The 24,123-nt window shown below is 37.5% G+C and overlaps 1 protein-coding gene across 1 annotated transcript; it reads left to right on the top strand.

The window, feature by feature from the left end:
* Positions 1–5,515: 5,515 nt before the first annotated feature.
* Positions 5,516–14,936, top strand: ap1ar (adaptor related protein complex 1 associated regulatory protein). Its single transcript, XM_082177534.1, has 10 exons — positions 5,516–5,849; positions 6,806–6,854; positions 6,945–6,971; positions 7,056–7,081; positions 8,083–8,179; positions 8,452–8,550; positions 9,227–9,294; positions 10,736–10,809; positions 10,928–11,035; positions 11,619–14,936. The coding sequence occupies exons 1-10, from the start codon at positions 5,779–5,781 to the stop codon at positions 11,921–11,923; spliced, it is 924 nt and encodes a 307-aa protein (XP_082033660.1). The 5' UTR covers positions 5,516–5,778; the 3' UTR covers positions 11,924–14,936.
* Positions 14,937–24,123: the final 9,187 nt, after the last annotated feature.

Here is a 24,123-nt window from a genome sequence, read left to right on the forward strand (position 1 = left end):
CTGAGCTTCATTGAGGAAAACATGGATTCCAACATGTACTGTGACATTCTGAAGCAGAACATGATGTCCTCCCTTCAGAAACTGTGCCGAACGGCATGATAATGACCCCAAACACACCGCCAAGATGACAACTGCCTTGCTGAGGAAGCTGAAGGTGGAGGTGGAGGTGATGGAGTGGCCAATTGTTTTTGTAAACAGTATCTCTCTCTCTCTCTCTCTCTCTCTCTCTCTCTCTCTCTCTCTCTTTCTCTCTTCGTTCTAAATAACATCATGAACATGAAGGTGAGTAAATGATAGAACTGAACATGACTCTATGCAGTTCATTTCTCCTGCAGAATTGTGGAACATCTGAGACCAAGACAGTGACACAACTGTGAACTCTTGAGCTACTAAATGATTTTCTTCTTCTGTTTTCCAGTACAAATATCTAAACATTCCTAAATGGTGAAACATGTACTTGAGAAGCAAAATGACTAAAAAGTCTTGTTTTCTGAAAAAAATAAATAAAAATAAAATAATTAAAGGCGCTACATGTAAGAATTGTCATGCATTAACCGCTTTTATATTACCAATGTGTAAACAGCTTGTAACAAAACTTAAAAGTATGTGATATTTATGCACGCTCTGAAACAAATGCTTGCCAAACAAATGGCAAAGAGCCATTCTGTACTGTAATGTCACTATAATCTCACATAGTCAGATCTGTAGTCCATAGTCTCAAATATACTTTATAATCAATCTTAACAGTGTAATTTTAATGAACTCATCCATCCATTATTTAACATGTTGACGTAATTTCCACTGAAACAGGAAGGCAGGGCGGGACACATCGAACAGCGCCTTCCCTTTTAATACATAGCCAATAGCGTTTCGTTTAAATCACAGCTCGGCCAGAGCCGCTGATCTCAGTACAGATGCAGTTCCTCCTAATCTCTAACAGTTTCGCCTCAATATCGCTTTAAAATACAGCATTCTGTGCTGAATTCAAATGGGTCCGATATGTTTTGTGTTCTGCGCCGACTCGCGCATATGATCCGCTCTGTGTTCTCGTGTCTCTGGACCGGAGCTGCGACTACATTCACCCCAATGGAAAGCATTGTAGGGCCGGAAATCTGATGAGAAGCTGAAGTGCAGAGTGATGTCATCAAAATCACTGATTCCTATTGGCGGAAGAGAGAGACTGTAAAATCTGAATGCTTATATCTTCTAAATGTGAATTTTACAATAAGGCTAACATATTCATACTAAAAGCCAAAAATATATATTTGGATTTCATGGGGACTTTAAGTAAGTTTGTGCTTAAAATGAGAACAATTATCTGCTAGTGTGATCAGAAAAATAAACTTACTTCATTTGTATGCATTTTTTACTAAACAAAACACCTTGAGTCACTTTGCTTCTTAAGTAAATGTCTCCTGATTTAAGAACGTCTAGATATTAGTACTGGAAAACAAGACAAAAAATCTGAGTAAGACAATTATTTAAAGATCAAGCTGAGGTTTCTCCTCTGGATTATGTTCTGTGCTCTGGTTGGATGTTGGCCCCAATGGGCCGCTGTGATGTCAGCATAACTGATTACATCAGGATCTGTGGTGCTTGAGGAACGATTTAAGTAACTATGGCAACAGACCGCGGAATATTACTAGCAAACTTAAACTTCACGTCACTCTGTTCTCTGAGGCTTTTGTGAGATTTACTATCACCGGTTCAGAACCCTCTCTGCTGGTGCATCAGGATTAGACATCATCTGGGTCGTGGGTCTCAGCGGGGTTAAAGACATCTGACCACATTCCCCATCTGTCAGCGCACCAAGCGCTTTATTAAAAACACTTACATTTGGGAAATGCTACAAAACCTTATTAGTGTTGTGTGCTAAAGTTCATAGTTTGCACAAACCTCTAACACACAGTGACCTTCAGTACATAACTCATCCCAGGTTGTTTGTGCAATGAATGTGATGTGTACCTCAAATCGGCTTATAAGCTTTCTATAAGCAATCAGACTTAAACATTTTGTGTGGCAGGTAAAAAAAACAAACAAAAAAAAACATATATCCTAATCTGACTTATATTGAAAATATTGCATATTTTACATGTACAATACAGTGCAAAAACCAGAATTCATTAAGGATGTTTTATGTTTTATCATTTGACTGGCTAATGCAAATATACACTAATACAGTTGTGGATTCAGGATTCTTTGATTAATAGAAAGTAAAAAACAATAAACAGCCTTTATTTGAAATAGAAAACTTTTGTAACATTATAAATGTCTTTACTGTCCCTTTGATCAATTAAATGTGTCCTTGCTAAATAAAGGTATTATTTTTTTTTAAACCTACTGACCCCAAACTTATAAACGGCAGTGTAGGCCTATATTTACTTATATATTAAGTATATTTAGTGTAAATATATAGTGTATATTTACATAAGCCACCCATCTGATAAAACTACAAACATCCCTTGTTCATTTCAAATGGCTTTTTAAACGTTTCACATAAGAATGTATGATTATATAGTTTAGCACTCATTATACCAGGATATTTAAATGCCAAATTGACCAGATAAAATGAAGTATTCCAGAGGGTGTGTAATAAGAGATGGTAATTCCTGCTCTCTGGACTGCAGTCATGGCCTTGTCGAGCTTGAGCATCTGTGACCAACACTCAGCCGGTGCAAGGGTCAAAGGGAATCAGAGGATGAATGTCAGTTTGCCCTTTCGCCCACAGCAGGAATTCCTTAAGTTTCTCGGCAGTTTCCAAAGAAATAGCAGTTCTTGTTTTATGCAGTGCTAGCATGATGCTGTGAGTGACCCTAATTAGTTTCTCCCCTAAAAATGGTCTTTTCACCCTAAAAAACTATTTTTAGCTTTTTCTTTTTTTTCTAATCTTAAATCTGATTTAAGCAACTAAAATGCAGTGCACAGAATCTAAAGGATGAAAAAGCAAATGGCCGCAGGCTCGAAAACTGAGGAAGGTCTCATTAGTCTTTGCAGGTTAAATGACATGGGACGTTTCATCAACTGCAGAATGTACCACATGCTCTAATGCCTGCAGACACATTTAGTTTGTGTCTGTGAAGAATTTAACAAAAACACGCTTCCATATGGAGAGCATTAGCTCTATACGACAGAAATCAATGAGTCATTTTATGTGTTCAGAGGTTAAAGGGATAGTTCACCCAAAAATGACAATTCTGTCATTAATTACTTACCCTTATTTTATGTACCCTAAACCTCATTGGTTTTTGAAGCTCAAACGTGCTGTGTAACATGAGAATGAACCTCATTGGTTCTTGAGAAGCTCAAACGTGCTGCGTAACACGAGAATGAATCTCATTGGTTCCTGCAGAAGCTCAAACGTGCTGCGTAACACGAGAATGAACCTCATTGGTTCTTAAGTAGCTCAAACGTGCTGCGTAACATGAGAATGAACCTCATTGGTTCTTAAGAAGCTCAAACGTGCTGCGTAACATGATAATGAACCTCATTGGTTGATGAATGTTTATATGTGAATAAAAGTCTACATTTAAGCAATCGTGTCTCTTCAGGAAATTTTGACAAAACTGCTCAATTGATATGGATTAGTTGTGCGATCTCTTTATGATCTCTTGCGATTTTGCAGTGTCAAATAGCAGTTGAGTAACTGTCAATAGGCCTATGTCACGAAAAAATTGAAGACCGGAAGTACGTCTTTTAGTAGGGATACGGCTCTTCCGGTTAGCTTTTTACAATGGCGGAGTCCGATAGATACCGCTGGACCAAATCTCTCCGCAACCTGCCTGAAGTCACATATGACGATGTGGTTCGGATGGTAAATGAAAACTCTCAAGTGGAAAAGCGTGAAAGCTGAGGAATGGCTGTCTACGTCCTGACACAGGGCAACCCGGTGCACTACAACAACAGCGGTGGGCCGTTCGCCAGTAAGGTAAACGTTTCTATGGTAACAGCGAGTTGGACCAATCAGCAGACGTTGCTGCTACGCTTAGGATTGTGGGTAGTGTAGTTTTTTTTTTCATAAGATCGCGGATAAAACATGTTTTTCTTAAAACAAGGTTGATTTCATACGAACTTATAGCTTCTACAGGAGCAAAAACCTTCGTTTCACAACCTCATAGCTCGTGGTCAGTCTACCTCGGATGGTTTAGACATTATGGCTGATAATCTAAATCCTTATGGAGAAATACTGTTGACCGGAAGTTCTGAATCCCTACTCCGCGTTCCGGAAGCAGGAAGTGTGACATAGGCCTATGGAGGGACAGAAAGCTCTCAGATTTCATCAAAAAGATCTTCATTTGTGTTCTGAAGATGAACGAAAGTCTTACGGCTTTGAAACGACATGAGAGTGAGTAAATAATGACAGAGTTTTTATTTTTGGGTGAACTTTCCCTTTGACCTTCACGGTAAATAACCATGGGTAATGACGGCCACCTTGACAAACATCCTTAAAACTGACACTGTTTTTCCAGCACCTTTGCCAAGCATTTGGATCACAACAGTCGTCCCACCTGTGTCACGAGTACAGCGGTCTTCTGTCTACAGGTATTATCTACTTTTCATTAAGAGCCCCACTGGCCTGCTGATAGGAGCAGGTGTATGTGTGGCTTTATCTGTACATTCATGCGTATATAAACGTAATCATACGTGAAGGTTTCAGACCGACGGCCCGTAAAGATGGTGTCGCCGTACCTGGCGTGCAATCTGGCTGCGTGGCTTTACCTGCTGTTAGGAGCAATTTGCGCTCCCTGAAATCAAGCGTCAAAGTACGTTGCCTAATATGATTTTAATCCTCCTTGACCTTAAAAAAAACAGCAGGGTCTTGGTTTTGATGAAGTAATACACGAGACCCCATCGTTTCTGAGTCAGAGGAGACACAGATGATCCTCCATATGTAGGTGTCTGATATCCAAAGAGTTTTGAAAAAATGTAAATACCAAAAAGCTTCTGCAATAATACCATAGTTTGGGGGTAAGGCAAGCATCACTATATGAACAAAATGTGCTAGGGACAAGTTATGTACATTGTTTAGTTTAGAGTATGACAAATTATATTAATTTTAATTTAGAATTATATATTTAAATTGTAATAATATTAGCAGTTTGCAGTTATTACTTTTCTGCTCACATTTGTTCAACCAAAAACGCAGTAAAAATAGTAATATTGCGAAACATTATTACAATTTAAAGAACTGTTTTCAATTTGAATATATTTTAAATTTTAATTTATTCCTGTGACCAAAGCTGAATTTTCAGCATCAATACTCCAGTCTTCAGTGTCACATGATCCTTCAGTAATCATTCTAATATGCTGATTTGGTTTATTTTCAAATATTACTGGTTATACTTTATTATAGTTTTAAATTACTATCACCACCTCCACTAGCATAACTATTTTTAGTGGAAACTGTGGTTACCATGGTAATTTTAGTTATGGATGATCTCTGTCGACCCCCAGTGTCTCTGAAACGTCATTGCAGTGTTTGAGCCTCGCGACTTGCCGTAGTTTAAACATTAATCACATGTATGAGTTGTCAGGAAGAAGAAACAAAAGCGGCTTTTAGGCCAGATCAGAGAATACCACCCATGGGCGATGAATGATGTCGCTGCGCGAGCGAAGTGTCCGCAGGTGACTCACCTGTGCGAACCGGCCGCGTGCACGCGCGCTAACACGAGTCATGCAGAATACATTCCTCGTAGCCGGAGCAATGTGTAAAGAAGCAGGATACGGATCAGGAATGGAAGAGTAACGTTAGCTGATACATACACCTGATCCGTGTATGCCATGGGGAACTGCTGGGCTCAATGTTTTGGGCTCTTTAGAAGGGAAGCAAACAGGATACAAAGAGGAGGAGGGTGAGTTTTTCATGGGCTTGTTATTTCATATGAAGTTGCACCAGCTGTTATCTTTGGCAGCATGACTCGCCTGTTGTCAGGTGCATTGCATTGAACACTCGTATAGCCGGTGAGCAGTGGAACATCTCTGGATCTTTTTAAATGAATGTTCTGATAGATATCAATGCAGCTTAACTGTTACATTAAATACGCAGAGTTTAGGTTGAAAGCAGCTGATATCAATCCCATTAGCAATGTTCATTTCGCGAACGAAACGTTCTTTTTAAATGATTCACGTGAACCGATTCGCATCGAGGTTGTAATTCACTTAACTGTTCCGGACAATAGTTGTTTACATATGTTATTTATATTTTGAATAGGGGTGGAATTATTTAATTATAATATTTAATGGATACATAAAAAATAAAAAATAAAAATGCGCCGCGTTGAATGACACATTTCTGTTTCACACTTTTAAGCAATGATTCGAATCTGTTCTCCGATGGAACCGACTCGCTTGAATGACTCGGACTCATCAACGCTACTCTAGTTTCCGCATTAGTTGAGGTCTGATCTCAGGACCCCGCCCAGAGTCCTCTTGTGAATCCGCCCTAGGAGGACATCAGCTTTGGGCCTTTCGCCATTGTGTGTAATTTATCTATATCTGAATTTATTTGTTGGATCTAAACTAGTACACCAGGCATGTTTTATACTCACTATTTTTTTTTTATTATATGTTGTCTGTTAAGTCTTTGATAGATTATTACTATTTTGAGAAGTCTACATTTGCTGTTTTACAGAATAGAATCTCGGAATCTTTTTTTAACCGCAAGTGATGATATTGGACAATGCTGTTACTTAAATCATTTTATATATAAAATATTTTAATATGCTCTGTCAGGAGGAAGTGAATGTTACCTCACATAAAACCAGCCTGACCCCATAATGTGAATTGTTTTTGTTTTTTTTGCCAATAGGTCTAAGTACTTCAAAAGTACCACAGCTGGGGAACACTATACCATTGAGGTACAGTCATCATCATTTATTTAAAATGAAAAATATAAATACATTCTCATTGCTGTGCAGTTTGAGTGACATCCATGCGTTCTGTTACAGTTTGAGAACCTCGTGGAGAGCGATGAGGTGAGGACACACTTACAGACACACTCAACTTCTTATAATATTCCTCCTTTGCTTAGACGTCAACACTTTTGCCTTCTTTTCCAGGGTGAGAGCTCGCAAAGCTGCCCCAGGTATGGTATTATTTAATCTGGACTCTTTTGGATTTTACCTTTATTTACCTGGATACATACAGTACACTCAAGTAAAGCGGTATGTACTATAGAGCAACAGTTCTTGTTTCCTTGCATTTATTTTCAAGATCTGAGGTGAATTATCCATTGTCTTTTTCAGTTTGGCTATAAAGGTCACACAAAATGATATTCAAACTCACATGAAATGATTTTAACTATTAAATAAAGCACATAATTAGTGAGATTACCATCATCATACTTTGTATGTTTTTCCAGCCACGACGGTCGCAGAAATAAAAAACGTAAAATTATTTTCTGTCGCGTGTCGCCAATGCTGCTGATTAGGGCAATAAGTCTGATTAACAAGGAAAAGATACATATCATATGTGGATAGGACACGGTGTAATGCAATTTCAAGACTTTGATTTTAAGACAGTGACATCAATTTTGTTGCATCAGTGTGAGCATTTTAAACTGTTTATGGATATTATGATGGATATTGTGCACAAAAAGTGCAAGACCGATTTCTAATATATTGATTTCATATTTGTCTGTCTCTAAAAGTCACTTAAAGAAACTATATAGATGATCGCTGATGGTCAAACTGTCTTTTCCTATCTACATGGTTGGCTCTTGGTTTAGGCCACAGGTGTCAAACTCAGTTCCTGGAGGGCCACAGCCCTACAGAGTTTTGTTCCAACCCTGCTTCAACACACACACACACCTGCAGTTTTCAAATAAGCCTGAAGGACTTGATTAGCTGATCAGGTGTGTTTAATTAGGGTTGAAGCTAAACTCTGCAGGGCTGTGGCCCTCCAGGAACTGAGTTTGACACCCCTGGTTTAGGCTGTAAAATTGACCAGACCGTCAAGACCAAGTTAGGAGGACTGTAATGAGTCACATTCCTCTCAGATCAGTGCATCACATGGCATGAGGTCACACAGATTTTGATTGGCTGAGGGAGACTTTGAACTCTGCTCTCTCTTCTGTCATTGGTCCAGACCCATCAGCGAGGAGGAGATCAGCCACTTGAAAGAGCAACGCTACACTGCCATCTCAGACCAACAGGCGCTGATCGACAAAAAGCTGAAGGCAGAGGTACGGGAGGTCACATCCGTACCTCCATCATCATCATGTGCCCTGATGAAACGTTCACAATAAGACCAGACAAGAACAAGAAACTTGTTTATAGTCTAAACAAGATCACTGTTAAATCATTTTAATGGTCAAGGTCAAAAGTTGTTGCCTTTAAGTTAGAGCTTACATTGAGTTTATGGTTTCATTTGTTGTTTTCCATTGCTTTGGTTTTCACCCCTGCTTTTATTTCTGAGTTTAGTTAACCTTCCCTTCCTGTTGTGATTTTTGCCCAGTTAGTGGCAGAAGAGGAGAAGTTAAGGCTAGAAGAGGAGGCTGCTTTTGCAGCCCAGCGCGAGGCAGCGCGGCTCGCTAAGGAACGAAAGCTAAAGGAGGTGAGGCGTTCGCACTGAGCACGCCCAGCCCTTCTCTTAACCCCGCCCACTTACCTTCAGCCACACCCTTCTCATTTGACATGCCTTCAGTTCTAATTTATAAGTAAAAATTCTGATTTGAACAGGAAAAAAAAATTGCTTGAGTTTGTAAGTTATGCATTGTCTGTCATATATTTGTTGAAATTATTCAATAACATTTATAGATTGTGATGCACAATAAATAGCCGAGATCAAGGACTTATAAACAGGATTGAAGGCTCTTAATGTTGGTCCAGCATCAAATATCGATCAACGTCTTGTGAATAAACTCAGCACTTAATGCTGATAAAAACAAAATCGATCTGCTTCCAAGAAAACCTTCTCCACCTAAAACTAACTATCCTAAACCACATGTCTCTCATTTCCTCCTGTTTTTATTAGCATTTGTCTTTTTAATTTGCCCTCATGTCTTCTGTTCATTTTTATTTTCTCTAATTTTCCTTTCTACCATTATTTGTGTGTTTGACCATCTGCTAATATTACATATGCTGTGTTTCCCAGTAGGGCACCAAACTTTGGCACTAACAGTTAGAAATAATTTTAGCCATGTTTTTGAAAATGTGAGCGATACCATAGCACTTGGTGAAATATTAGTGGAAGTGAGTCAGTCGTCATTCTTAAAATGTTCTGTTTTCAGGGAAAGCAGCAGCCACAGAGGACCAAACCCAGGTCAGAATCAGAGAGCAATGACCCTCGGCACAAACCGTAAGTTCAATCTGCCCTGAAATTAATGCAAATGGTATTCAGTGATCCCAAAAAAGTTTTCGAACACTTAGGTTACACTTACAAATGTATGAGTGTCATTGCGTTAGACACAAAATAGCAAACCAAGTAGCATGTGGAAACAAATTAAGCTAGACTTCTATAGAAATATCTTCCTATTTTTGAGCCATTAAATGTGAAAAATATAAAATTAAAAGAAAAAAATATATATAATAAAAACAATTAAAACCTTTACTGAAAAGATTAAATATTTCAGTTGTTTACCTTCATGTCATGTGACCATTAGCCATCACCAGAGAAGTGTGAATGTTGTTAAATTATTGAAATATTAAAATATCAGGGAGAACTTTAAGAAACCATTAAGTTGAAGGGGTTCAGCTAAAAAAAACGAAAAAAAACATTTGGGTATCCCTTCATTAAATTGTGCTAGTGGTGTTTTCTTTTTTTTGAAATATATTGTCAGGAGTAGGGTTGGGTATCATTTGAATTTAACAATTCTGATTCCTAATTTCAATCAAGTCTTTCAATCAATTTTTCTTAGTCTTATTGCAAAACATTTCATTGGAGCTGAATACCAAGAACAAAAATCAACAGGCTAAAGAACACTTACACAAGAACTTTTGCCTATGGTTTAAAAATACCATAGCAAAAACAACTAGCTTAACTAATATAGATTTCAAGCATTATTAAAGACGAGTGAACACACTAACTAAAAAACAACAAATAAACAAATTAGCAATCACACAAATAAATACACCTGAACATAGATATGTTTGAAATAAACATGACAGTGTTTTAACATTTTCAGGTATTCAGGTACAGAAACCGCCATCAAATGTTAAATAACACAGCTCTTTATAAATAAAATATACATTACAAATATAGTTAAATTTATTCAGTCAAGAACTGAGTGAATTTTCTTTCTTTAGTTGTTTGATTAACGTTATTATAGAGACGGCAGCAAGAATATTAGACTGCCGTCACTTTAAGAGCTGCACGGATCCAATATACTATCATGCGTTTTCTTTGTCAACTGTTTACATTCACTTAAGACGTAACCAACTGTGTTTACGAGAATATTTCGACTTTGTGTATTTGTCCGTTCAAGTGCGAAAAGACGCGTTAGAGAACTGTTCAGTATCACGCACTATTAAATATAATAGGTGGCTTTCTGTGCGCACATTTTGCAGACAGATGAGGCAACTGTGTGTGTGTGTGTGTGTGTGTGTGTGTGTGTGTGTGTGTGTGTGTGTGTGTGTGTGTGTGTGTGTGTGTGTGTGTGTGTGTGTGTGTGTGTGTGTGTGTGTGTGTGTGTGTGTGTGTGTGTGTGTGTGTGTGTGTGTGTGTGTGTGTGTGTGTGTGTGTGTGTGTGTGTGTGTGTGTGTGTGTGTGTGTGTGTGTGTGTGTGTGTGTGTTTCCCCAGCAAAGCGTCGGATGGAGAGTTCGAGGTGTACCTGCAGAGTGTGAAGGCTCAATCTGAAGCATTTCGGAGCAACCGTGAGTTCCCATTAACTCATTTCAATTAAAAAAATCTATTAGAATACATGTATTTAAATGAAAAAAAGTATTAATCTCTAAATGCTAAAATCTGTATCGACTGTGTCTGTGTGTGAAGGACTCAGCTCTGAGACGAATGTGGTGACGCCGAACACGGAGAGCAGCTGGGACTTCACCAGTAAGACTGACGCCACCTCACTGGACCTGGAGTGGGAGGATGAGGAGGGTGAGTGACTTCACGGAACCGATAACATTTGCGTCCTGCATTCAGAAATCATTTATGAGCACTTTACAATCTATGAAGTCAAGTCACAACATGCCAATTTAAATGTTGCCGTTTTGCAGTTTGATACCGTTTGCTTTTAAATGTCACTTCCAAGCCAGGTTTTAACTTTTGGAGTGTTTATTGATCTTGGATAATGCGAATTTTAACATTTACAAATACAAAAATAATCAAAATATGTGTCTGTTAATGCAGTGTGAACAAACACGAACAAACAAGCAACCACTGTATGATCTTCTAGTATGCTTTTTTGGATATTCCTTCATGCAGTGTGTGATATAGCTGTTTGTGAATGTTAAAGGTCAGCAAAGTTTCAAAGTGCATAACAAATAAAGTTATTGTCTCCCAAAAGAAAGAACCAATTCTGACCTGCCTGAAACGAGTCATCAGTAATTGCAGTCTTACTTTCTTTTTACATTTTGATGAATGATAACATTTTGTACAGGGACCTGTATTAACAGAGCAAATAGGGTTGACTTAATCCATGTGTCTTTACTGTAATTAATTAATATGTGGCATTACACAGGAATGAACCGAATGGGTCCTGCATGGGAGCGTTCCAAAACGGAGGAGGACATTTTACGGGCGGCGCTTCGTCCTGGCGGGAAACAGCTGGACAGCGGACCCACCTCCACCTCTGAGGACTCCAACGCTCTGGAGTGGGAGAACGACTTTGTCAGCGCTCATCCCGAGGACAGTGGCGACCATGGCGATAATGGCGACCATGGCGATAATGGCGACGAGGACTTTGAGGGATTTGTTAATCCAGTACTGGACACGCCCACTGAGGAGGCGGGGCATAAAGCCAGCTCTGACCAACAAGAGAGATAGTCTACAGCAAGAGACCGTGAGACCACAGCGATTTCAAATGCCTCGTTCAAAATCAGTGTGATATGACTGCGGACGGTCAGTTCAACTTAATGTAAAAAATGAAATTCATAATTCTCAGTGTGAGAAAAAAATACAAGAAACAGAAAATGCTTTATATGATTTGTACTGTCATTGGGTGAATATCATGAAAATTGTCATAATTTATCCCCAAAAATATTATATATATTTTCATTATTATTGACTGATATCTTTATTACAATAACAAATAATGTAATACAAGAATTTATAACTTTTAAATCAGCATAAATGAGAGTCGATACAATACATGCAGCCATGATGTGTATATATATATATATATTTCTCAATTTAAAATAAATGTGGCTATTTTTTGCATTATGGTAATGAGAACTGGGTTGGAAATATGCTCAGTGGTCACAATGCAAAAAAAAATCTTTATGGATCTAACAGAATGCTTAATTTTCTTTATGCAAAATATAATTCCGTTTGGGATGAATAATGACCTGGACGTGTTCGTGCCAGTTTTCATGAGATTCACACCATTAGGTCACAGATTCATTAGGATTTGCGTTCCTCGGGTAAATTTGCCCCGGTTTTTAATTATTAGATGCATCTATAATTTATTTTTATTCGTTTCATTTGTATAACTGGGTGAGGAATGTTTTTGTTCAGCCTTATTTCAAACGTTTTCATTACAGAACTGAATCAAGTGCAATTTTAGAAGAAGAGGGAAGCTTCTCGAAAGCCACAGATGTTTTCCAGACCTGTCATAACTTTTCTTTTGCATGGTTAATATGATAAGTCATATCAGACATGATAACAGGGAAAATGACTGTCAGGGAATGTGGCCCCTGGTATGATGCATATGAGACACTGGACAGTTTTAAGGGAAAGACCTTTTGGCTAAAATGCATTGGAACACATTTAAATTAAAGGGATACTCCACTTTAAAATGAAAATTCTGTCATCATATACTCACCCTCATGCTGTTTCAAACCTGTATGAATTTCTTTCTTCTGCTGAACAGAAAGGAAGATATTTAGAAGAATGTCAGTAACCAGACAGTTTCTGGTCTCATTGACTTCCATAGTATATATTTTTTTCCTACTATGGAAGTCAATGAGACCAGAAACTGTCTGTTTGACAGAATTTTCATTTTAAAGTGGAGTATCCCTTTAAGTCCATAAGTGCTTTTAAAATAGTCCCTGTTTATCTGCCGGTCTGGGTCTGGGTCAAAGGGTTTGTTGTCGTCACTTTTTGGAAACAGTTAGTGTAAACAGCCCGTTCTTTAAACTCTGCATTTCTGAACAAAATGGATCAGAACGAGGGAAAATACATGGTGTGATATGGATCGTCATATTCTACCTCTGGTTTTGATAATCCTGACATTATTGAATGAATTTCTTGCTGTCTTACTGTATCTAAAAATGGTCAATGATTTGATGTGTGTATCTTTCCGAAACATGCAAGTTGTTTCACAGTGAAAACGGAAGAAATATTATTTTGCATAAAGAAAATAAGGCATGTTTTATGAAAATAGTTTTTGACATTGATTGACACAATTTTCATGAGTACTTATTACCATATTAAAACATTCTCTTTCCTGATGTGAAAAAGTCATCACAATGGCCTAAAAAAAATATGCTTTTATTTTCTTTATGGTGTGATATTATCTTTGTTTTTCCCAATTAATTATGGGGTGAAATATGACCCGAACATGTTTTTGTGACCCTATAGATGCCATATTGAATTCAATGCGGATGAAAACGAGGCTGTGAGGGATAATGTCTTTACAATGGAACATTGTCTCCTCGAGAACATGATTTTCACAACCTTTTAAAACTGTTTTATGGAGTTTTTGTCTACTGAAAGTTTTTCTCAGAAAGACGTTTCGTCAACTGAACAATCAGACTGTTGTTAAACAATGAATTCTGTCCACAGCCTCGTTTTCACTCCTGTCAAAAATTAAAAATGACGTCTAACCTGACTAAGGTCTATAGCGGAACATCAAGGAACTAACGGTATTAGCATAATGAATGAAAGATCAAATGGTCAGGAATTATTTTTACACATAATGAACAACCTCTTCCATTGACCCCCATATTTCCCTCAAATTCTAAATTCAACCTTAATGCTTTTAAATGTAGTCATGAATTCTGATTTGTAATATGGATTGTAAAGCAGACACTAAAAGCCTTTAAGAGTGGTGGAGACTTGAGTCTGTAATTTAGTTGTAGGTCTCTGAGGACTGATGTGTAAAACATCAGCGCACACAAGAGCTTCTGTACAGCACAATCATCTCACGTTATTTTCTTATTCTACCAGCACGCCTCAAAAGAGATGTATTCATGTCATCAGAATGTGAAGTATGTGTGATCAATGCAGTGTTTGTTTGATTATTTTTTTCTCCTTTTGAGTCTGTTGACCATGTAAACTCATCCTGTTTGAAGAGTTTGGGAGCATTTGCAAAGATAAATTAATGTGTGTCCACCAGTCAGAATGAAATGGGCCCAGGTGATTGTAAATAATGTGTAGCTGATGTGTGAAATGATGACATTTAAAAATACAGCCCCATCTGTGTGTTTATGGAGGCATATTTATGTAAATGACTACAAGGTTAGCAGCTTTAACTGATTCGCTAATGGAAACACTGTTACCAGGCCTTATTTTGCATTATGACAAGTGCGTATATTGAAATGATAATGGCGGTTCTCAATTTAAGGAAAAGAAAATATGCTGAACATTCCAAGAAAGGCTCTGGACTCACGTTTCCAATGCGCTTCCCAACTCTTCAACAGAGCTTAAACTGTTGCACAATTACATTTGTTGATATGTTTCCTTGTGTTGGAGGAACATCCATTTTTTTTATACAATTCTGGGTGTTTGTGAAGGACCTGTCATATTTCAGATAAACTGAACGTAATTACAGTTTTTATTATCTAATCGACAGAACATATTCGGGTTAGATCTGACTGCTAATAAACAAGTAATATTACACCTGTCTGTTTGCATTTCTATGAGGAAAAATTAATTGGATGTTACATGTTGGTCTGTTTCCGTTGGGGACACAGAGTATATGGTATTTATTTTCTCAGTTTTCTTGTGTATTTTTTCTTCTGTAGTTAAAATTGGTATTTTAATTTCCTTTTAATCTCACACCTTTACTGTTTCTGTCCTTATTCTGGTTATATTTGGTTTTCATTATTAGATCAGGCTTCTTTTCAGGCTCTCTGGTAGGCTATGTTGAAAACACTTTAAACAAAGTAGTTTCTTTCAGTTATTTTTTTAGTTTTTCCTCCATATTTTCTCGATATACTTCTCATTAATTTGCCCTAAGTACCTGAATTTTCATGCATTAATCGCTTTTTATTGCCAACGTGTGAACGAAACTTAAAAAACGAGACCTTCCCCGACTTCCTAGGTTGTCTTTGAAAGTACGTAGACCGATGAAGTACTCGGCTGGGACGTTTTTGCCGGGAAAATCAAACGGATATGACGTGTACGAGCGGCGCTCCGGAGATCTCTTCCGTTCAAAGAAACATGAAATGGATAACGCTGAAAAAGAGCCATTCTGTACTATAATGTCAATGTGGCATGCAAAGAAAAGGGATTAATTCAAACCATTCTCACATTGTCATATAGTCCCAACTATAGCCTAGCCTATAGGCTACTTCATAATTAAACCGGTGAAATGCAGAACTGGTGCACACATCTCCACATCGCAATGATCACATGCTTTCTCGCCGCTGTCATTTTTGTTGTGTGTTTATTTTGTTATTGAGAGGAAAACGCGCAGCACATTTGTACATATTCATCTAAATGTCACTCTAAGCAGCGTGGACGGCGTCGGGATGTTTGTTAAACGTAGTCTATCTGGCCTATGCAAATGTAATTTATTTTGTTCCTTCTAGCAAAGAACAAAAAAGGCCTTGAATCACGTTCAGTCTCTCTTGTGTACATTGGAGTATTACGACGTGTGCACGAGCAATAAGTTGTTGGCTGCAATTCACTTAACGGCCACCTGTGTCGCTAATAACAAGGAATTTCACATAGTTCTCTTTAAACAAAGTCCCTGCTTTTCTCTCATGGCTGTTTTGATTTAATCCTTTTTATAGCGTAAGGGCAGAAACCACAATGATAATCTGTGATTCAAAAATTAATTTATACTTGTATTACATAATTTGAAAAATGTGAAACAAAATAAATGTTTAAGATTCTGCTATATTTCTAGGTTACTACTAAAATAAAATAAAAACTTTGTAATAGCCTGCCACATTAAATCATATTACATTTCAATAGCTATTAAACTTCTCATATTAAACATTAGCTTTTTTATTTCAAGAAACCACATTTTTAAATTAAATATTTAAAAAAATTTGATATCTAAATATATTTTTATATTTAAATATCTAACATATTATATATATATATATATATATATATATATATATATATATATATATATATATATATATATATATATATATATATCCTGAGGAACATATTTTGTAACATAATTACGTTCTGGCAGTAATATTTTCACCATGCATGGATTTCTTTTATAATATGATAAAAATAACTTTCAGACTGAGACAAAATGTCAATGATCTGAACAGAAACAATTTTACAGTGAGGGCGCTACACAGACTGCAATGACACAAACTAAACTGCAGGTGGCGGCGTTGTTTCATACATCAAATTAATGAATCAAACACACGTGCAGGACCGCCAATAGCTCCGGACATCCATTGAGTTTAAATATCTTTATATGGTATAAAGCTAATGAATATTATAATACATAATAAAATGTTCAGACATGCTTCGATTACAGTTTCTAACTTAGTGTAAATCAGTAAAAGGCAGTTTATTCTGCATGCTTTTGAGGGTCATCGATTGGAGGTCATAGATTACTCTTTTCAAGCACAATGATACAGGGATTTAGCCTCTTTCACAAGATGAAAGAATCAGCCCAAGGGAAAGAGCCTTGAGGTAAAAATAAATTGCTCTTTCTCTCTCCTGTCTCCAGCTCCAGCAACACACGCTCAGAAGGGAAACCAAAATGAAGATATATGACACACACACACACACACACACACACACACACACACACACACACACACACACACACACAGAGAGAGAGAGAGAGAGAGAGAGAGAGAGACTAACTGCCATTAATGCTCTTATTGTATCAATAGAGTCATTGTGGTCCGATGAAATGAAACCGATGTCAGATTCAATAGCATAGGCCTAACTGATATTTTATGATCTGTTATTTATTTCATCCGAATGAAAGTGTACAGCCTCAGATCAGTGCTCGGGGAAGGGAAACATACTGGTAGCGATGAAAATGTGTTACGCTTTCTAATTTCCTGCAGTTGAAAATGATTTAACAGTGATGTAAAGAAACTAAGGCACTTGAATGAGGGCATATGTCTTGCTTATGGTGACTTTTAGGCATTTATTATTGAAGACCACAAATCATTAAAGTTAAAGTTCACTAAAAAGTTTCTGTCATCATTTACTCACCCTTTTGTCATTCTAAACCCACTTTTTCATCAGCGTTCATGAAAGATGTGAAGCAAAAGATATGTGGCTGAGAGCAAGTACAACCTAAATTTTACGTTTTACAAGCAGACTTTATTTAATTTTTTTCCAATTGACTATTGCAGCTTTCATGCCAATTTTAACTGTGGGCAAGATTCAATTCCCCAACTAAAGAAAGTTTCAGTGTTTTGTATTCGACAGCCATTGCTACGGTCAATTTCTAGTGAAACATTACAGTAGTCTATAGATGCATACGCCACATAATACTGACAGAATAGTGCACTATAGCATCAGCCTGCCAACAACAGCAGTTATGGATTTTAAGATTTAGATCATATCTGTTTAATAGATAGCTTGGGGACACACAAGAGATTTAGTCAAATGATAATAGATATTATATTTCTATTGTCATTGTTCATCAATGACGGTGAATAGCACTGAGTGACTGTTCAAGGAGGGAATGTTAACTCTGATGTGGTGAAAAGGTTTAGCTGACAAATCTATCATTATCATCATCATCATCATCATCATCATCATCATCCAGGTCGGTGGAATCCAACTTTTGAATGTCCTGTCCACAATGACCCCGTTTACATCTGTAATGGCGTTGTCCACTTGTGATCTGATCGACCAAAACACGTCTTAATCCCAGGTGTAAACAGGGCCTCAGTGAGGTCTTCCCTTTATTATACTTACTCAGGCTTCATACTTGTTTATTTAAGAATCAAAGGAAGATGTTTTTTAACTGGATCTTGAAGGCCTCGTGCATTCAGGTCCAGTAGGCTATTCTTGCCTCAGCCCTTTTTAAAGATTAATCAGTATTGATAATGAATTTATGTTCCTCATCTGAAAAAGTGCTGCTGAAGGTAAAAGGCTTAGTAATGCTACAGTAAAGGAGTGATGTTTGGGCCTCTGGGTTTTTGCTGATGTCTGTGAGCTTTAATAATTGAGATCCATTATAATGTCTGAGGTCAGACATTCACAGCTTCACTCTCATTCTCAGTTTCATTCTAGCTAGGCCAGTGAGGCCACTGTATTAAATATTGATGGCCCCTGAAAATCCACCCATATTGTTAGAGTACATGGTAAGCAAGCTGTGATGGCCGAGAGGTTAAGGCGTTGGACTCGAAATCCAATGGGGTTTCCCCGCGCAGGTTCGAATCCTGCTCACAGCGATCTGACTCTTTGATGAATGCGCGGGTAGGCGGAGTTTCTTAACGCTCCGCGATGCATTCAACACACACTGCGTTTCCATTACAAATGAGATGTAACCACGTGTGGTGTCAGTTATCCGATCACAAAACGTGTTCGACCTTTTTAAAACTTAGAACAATTTAGCACTGACCATTGTGATTGGCTCATCAGAAACGCATCTTTAGACAATGGCAACATATATACTAATTTGCCTGTGTGTGTGTGTGTGTGTGTGTGTGTGTGTGTGTGTGTGTGTGTGTGTGTGTGTGTGTGTGTGTGTGTGTGTGTGTGTTTGTATGTGTGTGCGCACAATATTTCTATTACTTTAATATGTTCCTTGGGGTTCACTTATAATGTTAATAAAGTTTATTTGCACTACATATACAGTAGGCACACACACACACACACACACACACAAACAGACAAAGAATTATGCATTCATTTACTTACGGTTTGTGATGCAACTGCACTCAGTTTCAATAGAGTTGGCTGCTTTGTTTTGCTAACTCTCCATTACACTGTGCCTTGCTAACAAAAAATGCTCCGAACAATAAACCATCCACTTGTTTCCGACACTAGTATCCTTCTGAAGTCTATTCAGAGACACAATGAGCTGTTTAAACTGGACACATCAGAGCGAAGGCACTTTCCCTTTCACTGAACATGAATCTGTATCCAGTGTAGACAGCGTCAGTGATTATAATGGGTTCGGTTTGCTTTTGATGTGATATCTCATCCAGTGTGCAAATGTCAGCCGTTGCGACTGAACGCCAGTGGGCGGGGCTTATGGTGTGATGATGTATAACTATTCGTCGATGTCTTGCTCTTTCTCTGGAGGCAGTCAAAACAAGCTGTTTTTGAGCTTGATTAAATAAATGTTTTGTTTATAATGCTATGAAACTTGCCGGATGTTTCAAGCGTACAAAGACCAAAAGATCAAGGCACATTTTATTTCATATCATGTCCTCTTTAATGCAATTTTTGTCATTATTTTATGTGAAGTTTGCTTATACTAGGCCTACATGCTTTAGTGTTAATGCTGACTGTTGTACAGTTTTAATGTTATTGAATTATTACCACTTGACATTAAATGTAAATTACACATGTAAATAATTATATATAATTGTATATGTTAGCCAATATATTTTCTGTTTGCATTCATGCAAAAAAGAGGAGTTCCCATGCACTAAAATAAATGTATCAAAAGCCATGCATCCTCATTCTGATGTAGGTCCTTCTGCTGGTAATGACCACAAATGAACACCAGTCTACCAGTCTATACATTTCTGATGAGAGCATGTAAAAACATGAATATGTGGAATAGGAATAGCCGATATGGAATCAGACCACGTGGACTCCATAGTCTGCTGTAATGTCCCGGTATCCTCCCTGGTTGTCATGGCAATGTTTTGAAGTGTATTTCCAGCTCAATGATGATTGTTCCTGCAACTATTGAAAACAGAAACATCAAATATGACAGTGAATGCAAAAGTATAATAAGCTATCAAAATAAAAAGCTTGTGTAATATTTTTCATTTAAATAATTTACTTTTTTTCAGGCTCTAATGACACACTAATAACATAAAATTATTTGTAATTATGCAACGAATGCATTACTTTACCAGGATTAATACATTACACTCTTACAAATAAAGGTTCTTAAAGGGAGCTTTTGCATTATTGCCATAAACACTTAAAAATAAAGGTTCTGTATGAGCATTGATGGTTCCATGTTGAAGATCCCATTGAACCTTTCCATTGCACAAAAGTCTCAGGAAAAAGTTTCATCAGATTATTACATTGTTCTTTACACTTGGATCTTTTAAGAAATGTTTACTAAAAGGTAATTGGGGCTTCTATGGCATCATTGCAAAAACTCTCTTTTGGAACCTTTATTTTTAAGTCGAAGAACCATTTTGTGTTCCTCAAAAAACTTTAGTTCTAAAAATAACCTCTTTTTTTTTCCAGAGTGGGTAGAACTTTTTAATAATTTGAAGAACCCTTTTCCATTATAAAGAACCTTTTGTGCCGTGGAAAAGTTCCAAGTTCTTCATGGAACCAATAATGCCAATAAAGAACCTATATTTTTAAGAGTGAGCATTAGTTGGGCCCGACTGAGAGATCAGATCCGGTAGAGTGTGTGCTCTGAGTGCACAGCATTATTCAAGACTAAAGAGAGTTCAAAGATGAGGGCCATGACATGGAAGCTAAATATAGAACAGACTGCTGAAAGTCAAGAGCTTTATTTTTCCTCCCGGGGAGACAGAGATGATGAGACAGATAGCTATCTCTCAGGGTCTAAAGGTGAGAAAACATTCATCCTGCATACAGTCACCATGGACATTATAATTATTTCAATCAATGAAGTTTAAGGCAATCTCCATCAGCAGTTCAGATTCTCTCTTCTAAAGCACTTGAGGAATTCTTTGGTCTCAAAACACCTGATGATAGTCACAGTCCAGGAATTGTTTATGATTTCAGGGTAGGTTTTATATTTGTACAATATAAACATATAAGTATGAGCAGTATGTTATTCTGCATAAATCAGCTTCAGAGAGAGAGAGAGAGAGAGAGAGAGAGAGAGAGAGAGAGAGAGAGAGAGAGAGAGAGAGAGAGAGAGAGAGAGAGAGAGAGAGGTATTTGTGATCACTCTCTCATTGGTTGATTGTGTTAGTCTCCTCCCCCTCCTGCACCAATCAGAACACTTGAGCACTCATTGATCACAGGTGCTCTTAGAGGAGCTTATAAAGCTTCAGAGTAGGATCAGTGTTTGGGAGTGCACTGTAGGAGATATAATGTTGAAAGGAAAGAGTTGAAGGAGGAATTAAATAATATAGGAGTTAAGTTCACTATTCAAAATGTATTAAAGTCAGATAGGAGTATAATAAATCTAATGGTAGAATATTTGGGAAATACTGGGTTAAATAAGCGCATTTAAATTAGGGGTTTTATTTTTTTCTTTTTTTTTTTTCTTCTTCTACCTGTCATGGGGGCTGAGAGTAGACGGAGGAGCTGAACACGCAGCGCCGGATGAAACTCTATGAAGCCTCTGTGCGGGTAAATAGAGGTTATAGTTGTGTCAATGGTCCATTTCCTAGATAGGTGGCGGTAATGCACATATCTGTCTGCGATCCGCCGTAAAAAAGCAAGAAGAAGAAGAAGTGTTTGGGAGACTGATTCAGTTTCCACACACTTTATCTATTTTTCCTCCCTGCGGTATGGTAATATATTGTTTCCCTCTTTGATCGCCCTAGTCTCTGGGGTTTTGTTTTGAAGTGGGTAAAGTTTGAGCCTCATTGTGGGCTCTCCAGTGGGTGTTTGTGTTCTCACAGCACCTTTGAGGAAACCACTTTCTTTTGAGATTGTTACTGGTTTTTCATTTTTATATTTTATGTCAATCTGAGTGCAAATAAATAAATAACACTAGAAAATTGGTGACCTGATCATCATACAATATGAAACTATCACTTCTAAACTGAGAATTATTATTATTATTATTATTTTCATGTTAAAAAAGAAACCAATTTTTATTTTTCTCAATGTGTTGTTACTATTCTGCTCCCCCTTAAGAGCCAGTTTAGTAAATTGGGTTTAGATTGTTCTCTTGGGTATACTCTCCCAATGAAGTGTCTTGAAATAATTCAAATATTGAAATATTTATGCAATCTGACTCTTTCTTCTGAATGCCATCAATTCATGCTGCATTTGTTAGGAAAACAGTGGAAAACAAATCTACTGCAATCAATCATTTCCCATGCAGAAAGGGGGAATGGATGCATCAAAGATGTGCAAAGTTGGCCAACACTGACCCAAACACAATAGAGATTTGTGAAATTATGTTTGTAGAACCATGTGCCCTGTTTGTTTTACTAAGGTATATAACATTAAAAAAAAATAGATATGAAATATATAACCCTGAAAGGGTTCCTTGATGTATTTACTTAAATGTTTATAAAAAAAAAAAAAAGCCCTGATCATTTTAATAAAAGTTTGATTTTTACCATTTGTTTTTACATAAATGTTGCTCCAGGAGTCAGAAACCTTTTTTTTTAATTATTTTTATTATTGTCATACACTTGCCAGGTAAAGAGTGCCCTACTTCTCCTGTCTTTGTATAAAATCCTGTCCTGTTTCTTATTCATGTGTCTCTTTGTTGTGCTTTCATTATTTTATTATACCTATCATCCATTGTGAAGTGGGGGGTATATGTGCTATTGAAATAAACAGATATTTGTGATAGGAGAACTCATAAAATTGATTTGATTCACATTCTATTGAATGGAACATGAGGACACCGTCATAAGAAAGCAGCTTCAGTGTTCGACACAATCATGTTGCTCTGGTAGATCTGCTCTCTCTATTGTCGCTCCTATCACAGAGGAGGGCTGTTCAGGACTATAAATCACACACATTCACAAGCATGATGGACTCAATCAGGACCACCCAGCCGAAAATAAGACGTATTCATCAGCGACAGAAGGAGAGGAGGGAAAATAAGAGACTCTGAAACCAAGATTATAGGAGAAACGCATGCCTTCAAGGCAGAATTTAGTAATGCTCACTCTTTGTGACTTCTCAACATAGAAGTTAGTGGCTGAAGATCAGGTTTTATTTTACTGTTGTGTAGTTTTTGAAAATGAGGGCAAGTCACAACCTGTCCATGTTGACATCTCCTAGTTTGGTAAGTTCGAGTGGAAAAAGTTTGATTTGACAGGCTCTGAAGTCAATGACAGAAGATTAGAGAATCACTCTCTCCTCCCTTTTTTTTTAGCTGACAAGCCTGTTTATTTTCCTATCTTGGCTATGCATGATTAAAATTGGTCGCAAAGGCCTTTCATGCTGACTTTTTAAACTGATTTCCTGCTAAAACTCATCTTTGGAGACAATAAAAATGGTTTGTTTGTGATGCATTTTATGTGTGCTGTACCAACCCTCAACATCTGGTGGCGCTGCAGTGTCAGTTTTATTCAGGTTTTCTTTCTATAACCATCTAATTTAGCAGCTGTGTTTGTGTGATCACTTCTTTCAGCTCTGCCTTGTTTGGGAACTAAAACAGTCGAGACATTTCCATCAGGATTCATTTAAACCCGATGTGCACTGAGCTATTGCCCATGAAACTCACAAACCACAGCTCTCCTGAAGAAAACGATTCGATTCGCGTGGTGTTTATACTGTAGAATAACATTTGAGTCACACAAGTGCTGTAGAGAAACACCATCGTCAACAAAGCAGTCAGCATTACATAATGAAGGGATGAGTGAATGCGTTCAGTCTTTCTCCGAGCTCTAGATGGGTGGTCGGCAGCACAGGCCCACAGCGGGAGGATCTTCTTACGCCGTCTCTCAGGAGAGTCTCCTGCACCATTCAACCCCTTATCAGAGCATCAGATGTTTACAGTCTTAGATTTCATGCGGCCATTTGGCTTTTTTAGCAGCAAAGAGATG

Source organism: Leuciscus leuciscus (genome assembly GCF_965113295.1).
Source record: "Leuciscus leuciscus genome assembly, chromosome: 8".
Classification (NCBI taxonomy): Eukaryota; Metazoa; Chordata; class Actinopteri; order Cypriniformes; family Leuciscidae; genus Leuciscus; species Leuciscus leuciscus.

Coding starts and splice junctions, on each gene's coding strand:
- ap1ar (XM_082177534.1), top strand. CDS start 5,779: ATGGGGAACTGCTGGGCTCAATGTTTTGGGCTCTTTAGAAGGGAAGCA. Junction 6,855..6,944: donor GGGAACACTATACCATTGAG/GTACAGTCATCA, acceptor GTTCTGTTACAG/TTTGAGAACCTCGTGGAGAG. Junction 9,295..10,735: donor AATGACCCTCGGCACAAACC/GTAAGTTCAATC, acceptor GTGTTTCCCCAG/CAAAGCGTCGGATGGAGAGT.